Raw genomic sequence first — 8526 nt, forward strand, 5'->3', positions numbered from 1 at the left:
TAACGGTCTCCTAAAAATCAAAATGACATATGAAAGAATGAGATAGGGCGACTCGATTAGTCCATCATCTGTGTCATTCCACTACCAATTATAACAAGAAAATACAATGTTTATTCCAATACGAAACAAAAAATTACTCCGTGTTCCACTATCAATGATATCGGAACATCAAGAATCTAAAAGCTGCCAAGAACTGAAAGAGGAAAAACAAAAGGACGGAAAGACATCACACGCAGATGCTGTGCTTGTTGCAAGTTGCCAATAAAATGCTTTAGAAGATCCATTGCAAGACTGTACCCAAACTGAAAGTATCCAAAAAGGATTATAGTAATAGAGGTTGTGGTGTATCATTAATCAAACGATTACTTCTGCGAATAAGAATTTTTCCAGATTCAGAAGGACAACAAACATGCCAGTAGTCCAGAGATCTCAGCCGCTAGCCGTATCTGCTCTTCCCCCGCAGCGGCCAGCCCATTCACCACATGGTCTCACTGAATTCCTCGTCACAGAGGACCACATCGCCTTGGAGTAAATAGCATAAAACTACTACTTTAAAGTTTAGGGTTCCAAAAAACGGGTGGTCGGCTGTTTCAAAAAACTCAAATCCTCGAGTCTTTATCAGTTGATCATGATTATGACAGTTCAGGCCCACATGTAAGATAACTATTTGTTTGACCGTTAACTTACATGTGGGTTCCACATGTAAGTTTTTAAAAAGCATCCAAATCATGTAAGTTTTCTGAAAAAAGCAATCAGGTCCTTGTGACTTTTCTGAAAAAGCAATCGGGTCCCCATGGCAGCCAACAGCTCAATCCCGCTCGGCAGGGCAGCGATGCTTCCTGAGCCATGCCTACAGTGGCAGAATCCATGCCGTGCACCACCCGAGGCCGGCCAGCTGTGCCCCCAGCGGCTGGATCCACGCCGGTCATCGCCTGAGGCCGGCGAGCCGCGCCCACCGCAGTCGCCATGTCGTGCCTCGTCGTGCCTCGCCCGCGGCCACGCCATGACTTGCGAGTCGCCTGCCGCCACACGCGCCTTGCCTACGGCCGGCCCATCCCCTGTCGCGAGCTCCTCAAGCTTGACACGATGGCTTACGCCGCTGGTGGAGTGGGCACCTCCCGTTGCCGCGGACGAGGCCGACCTCGTCGCCACCGTCGCCACCAGGAGCTTCGACAAGCACCTACCACGACTGTTGGGACACTGGGAAGGAGAGGGAGGGTCGTCGCCGGCTTGGGATGGGGAGATGGGCGCCGGCTTGGGGGGAGGGGGGAAGGATCGCTGGCTTGGGAGGGGAGGGGGGTCGCCGGCTCGGGAGGGGAGAGGGCCGGCACAGGAGGCACAGAAGAGGGAAGAGAGGAGATAAAAAGGAAGAAGAAAGAGAAGAGGAAGATTACATGTGGGCTCCACATGTAAGTTAACGGTCAAATTAAGGTCAAACTAACGGTTTGTTTTGGTACGGGCCCAACCTGTCATAATCGTGATCAACTGATAAAGACTCGAGGATTTGGATTTTTTGAGACAGTCAACCACCCATTTGGTAGTTATCTGAGAAAAATTAAAAACCGGTAGTTTTTTGGAACCCTAGCCTATAAAATAGTAGTTTTATGCTATTTACTCCATCGCCTTGCCACAGCACAGACGAATGAGGAACATACACGAGGAAAACGCAACAGGAAACCAGAGAAATCCCCTGCTGCATCATGTGTATCTAACGAAGTTTCAGTTTCTCCGATGACATTGGTACCTGAACAAAGATGCCAAAAAATGCAGGTTTGTGCACGGTCGAAGCAAAAAAGAATCATGGATGGACAGGTGGGTAATTAATCTTCACCCCGGTCCAGTCCACTTGCATTGCATCCCTAGATGATAGTGGTGTGTGCTGCCCAAAACTATCATGACCCGATCGTTGGATGGATCGAGGATGCACAAATCAGCTCAGTATTTTGATAGATTTGGGATAATTTGGGAGAATTGAGGTGAGGAATCAGAGAAGGGGGTGAGGACCAGAAGAACACGAGATGGGATTCAGAACATTCATTCATTCGCTACCCTCCTCCTGTGCTTCCTCTGCTGTATAGCCTTGACTCCATGCGACTTCCATGTGGGACTGGGACTAGCATCAAAGAGATGGCCCACCACCCAGCTGTGCTTACTAGTGGATAGGTCGGGCATGACAAAAAGCACGTCCATGTCTCAATGGTGGCTGTCGAGCATCTCGCATGCACGCAATTCCAAATGGGACCTGGAAAATCGACATTTGTACGGTGGCCAGTGCATCAACGACTGATCGCAGACTGGACACTACTGCAATTCATGCTTTAAGCAGACTGGACACTACTGCACACCATCAACTCTCAAAGAGCACAAGATGTGCACAGAGACAAATCACACTGTACCAAAACGACCCCATATACGAAACCAGCTCTTCGCTACAGTCTCACTAATACAACCATCAGCCAAGGACCAATTTACTTCCATCTCTAAACTACAGGTAAGACTCCGGTCAGACTAGTAACAAGAACGCTGCATCTCACTGATCACCAGGTGGACGGATCCGCAGAACAAGGGTGCACGAATGACAGATCTCCTCGCCCAGGGGGGCGCCGCCCTGGTCAGAGAGTTGCTGCTGCTCCGGGAGAATGCCCACCTGATAGTATATCCATGCTTTGATGTCGTCAATTGTCTGTGATTGCATAAACGCATGTTCAAAGATTTTCTTCCCAGTAACCGTCCTGACAAAGATGCGGATAAGGCGGAACACAAGATAAATGGTAGCCTCATTGTGCACGTTGTAGTCAGCCAAGGTGCGGCTGTCCTCCATCACGTTCCCAGCAAAGATGAGATGCTGCCTGCCTGGGGGAACACCAGTTTCATTGAAAACCTTTACCTTCACACTGTATATGCTATCTTCTCCCTCAACCTCAGTAGCCATGATCTTGTCAGTCAGTGTCCTGACCATGACGTGCATTCGACCGCCCTGACACTTGGGGAAGCGCACCACAAGATAAAGGATAGATCCATTGTACATGTTGTAGTCAGCCAAGGTGCAGCCATCCTCCAGCGCCTTCCCAGCAAAGATGAGACACTGTCTGCCTGGGGGAATGCAAGTTTCATCGAAAATCTTTGCCTTCACATTGTATATGCTATCTTCTCTGCAAACCTCAAATTTCATGATTGTGTTAACCAGTGTCCTGACAAAGACATGCATCCCTCGGGGGGAAACTCAAGGATGAGGGTAGACTCCTCCACGATGTTGTAGTCCTTCAGCGTACAGCTGCCCACCAGCAGCTTACTGCCAAATATGAGTCTCTGCTTGCGTGCAGGGATGCCCTCCTTGTCTTGAATCTTATCCTTGACATCGAAGATCGTATGTGATCCCGTGAGCTCAAGACTGACAGTCTTTAAACAGTGGATCTTTCTTTTTTTGCGAAAATATGAAAAGTTGATCTTGACAAAGATCTGCATCTGTTGAACGAGTGCACAAAACATTAGTATCTTAGATAAAAAGGCTTTCAGTAAAGACACCAAACGGTAAATGAAAAGAACAGTAACAATTCCAACAGATAGAAGAACTAAAAACAGAAATCTGCACATTGACCACAATAAATCATCAGGTTCCATGGTGATAACAGTTGGTGTTGCATGGGGTAATACATCCTGTGAAGATCAGAAGGACTAGAAAATGAGCAATAAATATGAACCCCAGGACTGTTTGGGCTATGTTGTTAGTTCTTCATAGATGTATAACATTTTTGTTGTTGTTGAGAAAATCAAGTATCTTACACAAAGTTGACAGATATTGTGATACAGACATAATAATACTCAAGCATCCTACAGATTAGTCATTTTCCTTCTTTCAAATAATATGAATCAAACGAGAACAAAGTCCATCTAACCAGTCCTAAGGTCTGACAGATCATATGAGATCAGCCCCATATGTGATGCATCGCCCCTCCAAATTAATCCACAGATTGTAAATATATACATTCAAGATCACACGATATACGTTGGGTATAGAGTGGATAGACCCTACTAGAGATTGAGGAGTATTTAACCAAAAACTACCACAATTCATGGAAACGTACCCAGAAACTACCACTTTACAAATTTGTGCCAAAAACTACCACTTTTTGTCTAATCTTTGACTAAAAACTACCATGTCGCGAAAGTGCCCGATTCGCCTCTTCTAAACGCCTTTCTGACAGGTGGGACCCACACGTCATCACCAACCTTCTTCTTCCTCCCCTCCTTTCTTTCTTTGGCATTTCAACAAACACCTCTTGCGCATGGGACGGAAGCAGGGGAGCTCCTAGACACCACTCCCCCTGAGCTCGCTCGCATGCCGCAGCCGGGTAACACCACCACCGGGCACCACGGCCGCCTTCTTCACTCCCCGGCGTTGGTTGCGGACTGGAGATGGCAACAGCGTCGGCGCGGCGGGCGGCATCGTGGCGGTGGAGGTGAGGCAGGGGCAGGCACGCGGGCCACGCGCCGCTGCTGCGCTCGCCGGCACTGGACCGAGGGCGGCATGCTCCGCGACGTGCCCATCGGCGGCGGCCGCAAGAACAGGCGCAACGGCTGTAGCAAGGGCGGCGCCAAGGCCCCCTCCCCGGCTCCCCCGTCACCACGGAGGTGTCTACTGCAGCTACCCAGGGCAGCGGTGCAGGCGCACCGGCCGGCGCCGTTGACGGGTTCATCCCAACCGACTTCTTGAAGCAGATGCTATCCCAGTCGGGGAGCTTCACGGCCGTCGGCGGGGGCGGCGGCTACGGCATCGACCTCAGCGCATGGCAGTAAATGACCGGTGTCTACTGCCGCGCCGCCGCCAGGACAATCTGCTGCTAGGACGGCACCGGAGCCGAGGTCTTTCGCGCGGAGGAGGAGGTCTTGGGCACGGCGGCAGCGGCGGGCGCTACGAGCGGCGGCGAGGTGTGCGGCGGAACGGGGAGCAGCAGGGGGTACAAACAGCGTTGACTGATGATGCCATCACTTACATGTGGGCCAGGCCTGTCATAAGTGTGTTTAAAATGAACAGATGCGCCGATTTACAGACACGGTAGTTTTTAGTCAAAGATTAGGCAAAAAGTGGTAGTTTTTGGCACAAATTTGTAAAGTGGTAGTTTCTGGGTACGTTTCCATGAATTGTGGTAGTTTTTGGTTAAATACTCGAGATTGAGACCAGACCAACATCTGTATTATCATTTAGGATATATATCAACTAGATCTTGAGGACTAGTAACACAAATGTTATATCTGGGATGCAGAGAGCAAGAAAACAGAGAAGTCAAGTTTTTGCTTTTGAAAAAGAGAGCTTACTCTCCGATTTCATTAAAAGAAACCACATTGTCTTTCCTACTACAGACTACTAGGAGCAACCACAAAAAGGTAAAATGCATGATCTCAGATGGACACAATCAGGCTATCCCCAACTGGCCATCTAGATCACAGGAAGGCTATATCAGCAAACCTGCCAACAGCCATAGCGAAATGACCACGTCATCCTGGGAAAGCCACAAACCGGGGTCTCCAGGACGATTAAACTGACACAAGACTCCAAACAGTTTTGCCCTCAGGCTTACATATTTATTCTACCGAACGATTAAGAGAGAAGTTGAGTTGAATAAGGAAGAGTGGAAGACTCACCGTGTTCTGTTCAAGCTCCATTTCACTGGTATCCTCACTAGTCTCCTGTTAGAAAACAGACCCAGGTCTATTAGCACTGCCCAGAAGCGAATTATACTATATAGACACCAGATATCATGGAAATCAAACCTAATTACTAATTACTGATTTTTAAAACAAGTATGGATGCAAAATTACAGATCAATGATTAAGAAAATCATGACATGCACAAGCTGGAGGGAATGCTTTTTTAGTTTTCGAACTGATGTTTTAGTACCTGCAGCTGAGAGTTATTGGAATCAGGAAGAGTTTCACAGGCTTGGGAATCCACCACGTCTCTCTCTTGAAGTTCTGCAGTGGACACAGAGGCATTGATATCAGTAGCAGCATACTACTATATAATTACACCGAAATTGAGTGCTTCATTCTAGATCTAGAAGATAAAATCTCCAAATGGACAACCAATTTTTTTTGTTATTGAGCACATCATAAAACTACAATACATAGGCAACTCCGTGACCCACAGGCATCGAGCCAAATGGGGGAAATGATGCCAGTTTTTCCACCCAAATCAATCGTCCAAAACAAACAATCCTGAGAAGAAGAGGTGAGATTACTCTTACCGGCGAGCTTGGGATTAGTACCGGGATGAAGCTCAGTGTAGGCCGCCTTCCACCTATCCCTGCTCGCCTCCGCCTTCAATCACAAACAGCATCATCAGGCGCCATGAATTGAAGCCCAATGTATAATATATAATAAAAACCCCAAATAAATAAATAAATAGAAACCCTAGAGGAAACTGAGTCGCGGTTCAGCGAATGGGTCACCTGGAGGAGGTGGGCATAAAGGGCTCCCAGCAGCTCGTGCTGGGCCCTGTTGGTTTCCTCCACGCGCGCGCGGTCGGCGGCGAGCGCCTCCACCCGCGGCAGCATCGACTCGAGCCGGTCATGGAGACGCCTGATGGAATCTCCGGCGCCCCCGCTCTCCGCAGCCGGCGCCGCCCCCGAACCGCCGCCGCTCATCGAGACGAAAGATTGATTTTTTATTTTTTATTTTTTTTTGCCCCCTCACTTCCGTATGCTAGCACCCAGAAGTGCCCCTGGAAGGCTGGAACGGAAAGCAGATGAGCTCAATGCATGTCCACGAGGTCGATGGGATGCTTGAGCTCAATGCATGTTAGACCCAAAGGCATCCGATGGTGTGGTGCGGCCGTGCGGGTGAGGAGCGGATTTGGATTTCTCTGAGACGAGACGAGCAAGCGTACATGTTTATCCATCCATGGGCCCACTGGCGGAGGGCTCCGGTGGGCAGGGTATGGCATCTAGGGATGAAAATGGAGTGAAAACTTTCCGTTTTTCGGGAGGAAAAATGGAAACGAAGAGGAAATATGAAAATGAAAACGAAAATTTGCAAAACGAAAGTAGAAATGAAATTTTTTATGCGGAAACAGAAACAAAAACGAAATGGTGTTTTTAGGTGGAACATGCATGGAAGCGGAACTTTCTGTTTCCGTGAATACGGAATTTATGTTTTTACTATAGACCTATAGCTCCTTTGTAGCCCAACCACCAAAGAGAACACAATGACACAATTAGTAGAATGGATCTGAGGCCCAACTTCTACTACCACACATGTACTCAGCTTGACCCTATATACAATTGTTCAGTACTACTACAATACTACGCTAGGGTTTTAACATAATGATATTATTTTGTAGCCATGTTAAGAACTCATTAAATTTGATTGTTTTTGTGTGTATTTCTCTATGATTCAAGGTGTTTTTAAGTTCCGATCAATGCCTATTTTTGTTTCCGTATTCACTTTGCATTCGCTCCGTTTCCGTTTCGGGTAGTATCTGTTTCCGTATTCATTTCCGGGGTTTCTGTATTCGTTTCCGCTTCCGCAAAAAAAATGTGAAAACAAATATGATAGCACTCAGTTCCGTCCGTTTTCGCTCCGTTTTCATGCCTAATGGCACCCGCCATACCTTGATTTTTGGCAAAAAAAATTATACCTATGTATCTATCGCTTTTGACCTGGACATCGGCTCGACCGCTCGAGAGCCTCGACATACCCCACTCAAACCCACCAACGCGACACCCACCCAGACCCAAACGCGACCAAACCTAGCACGGCGGCGGCTAGCCAGGTCGCGAGGACCAGGCGGACGCGACGACGGGCAGTCGACGGCGGCAACGGGCTGGGGGCTTGGAGGGCTGCTGCACAGCGGCACCTTCAGCGGCGGCTCCAGGCCTCCCGCGGCGCAGCAAGCGGCGGCTCCAGGCCCCCAGCGGCGCATCAAGCGGCGGCTCCGGCGGCGGCCGCAGCTGCGGCTCCGTCGACGGCTTCACCAGCGGCTCCAGCGGGCGACGGCGAGAGCCGGAGTTGGGGATTTTTCTGGTAATCCCTAGGGTGTAGGGTCCGGACTCTGAACTTTGTTGGGTGTTGGCGTTTTTTCTTCAGTCAGTTCTCCATTATCTGAACCAGCGCTGTTCTGTCCAGATTGCCAGAAGATGGAAGTAAGGGGGAAGGGACTAGCAAATTCGAAGAAAAGGGGAAGAGGTAATTTCTCATTTTTCTGAAATTTTGTAGCAATTTTGAACAGCATCTTGAAGCCTTACAATCCAGCAGATTTTAGTGATATATTAATCTTGTCACTGCAGATTTGAAAAGGTATTGCTATTACCGGTAGCGACGACAACTGTTGAAAGGGCCTTCTCATCAATGAAACTCATTAAGACTGAGTTGCGCAGCAAGATGACCGATGGTTGGCTTAATGACTTGATGGTTTGTTACATTGAACGAGAGATCTTCAAAAGTATAGATCTTGGTAAAATTAAGCAAGATTTTCAGAATGAGGGTAGGGCATTGCCATTGCCTGGGTCTTCTAGACGCCATTGGAAG

At 48.4% G+C, this 8526-nt stretch overlaps 1 protein-coding gene across 1 annotated transcript; it reads right to left on the minus strand.

Moving 5' to 3' along the window:
* Positions 1-1883: 1883 nt before the first annotated feature.
* Positions 1884-6813, minus strand: LOC119278417 (polyubiquitin 11-like). Its single transcript, XM_037559770.1, has 6 exons — positions 6450-6813; positions 6246-6318; positions 5900-5973; positions 5644-5688; positions 3210-3465; positions 1884-2970 (listed from the first exon to the last, which is right to left on the minus strand). Exons 1-6 carry the CDS (start codon positions 6642-6644, stop codon positions 2531-2533), a joined length of 1083 nt encoding a protein of 360 aa, XP_037415667.1. The 5' UTR covers positions 6645-6813; the 3' UTR covers positions 1884-2530.
* Positions 6814-8526: the final 1713 nt, after the last annotated feature.

The sequence above is a fragment of the Triticum dicoccoides genome, chromosome 3B (genome assembly GCF_002162155.2).
Source record: "Triticum dicoccoides isolate Atlit2015 ecotype Zavitan chromosome 3B, WEW_v2.0, whole genome shotgun sequence".
Classification (NCBI taxonomy): Eukaryota; Viridiplantae; Streptophyta; class Magnoliopsida; order Poales; family Poaceae; genus Triticum; species Triticum dicoccoides.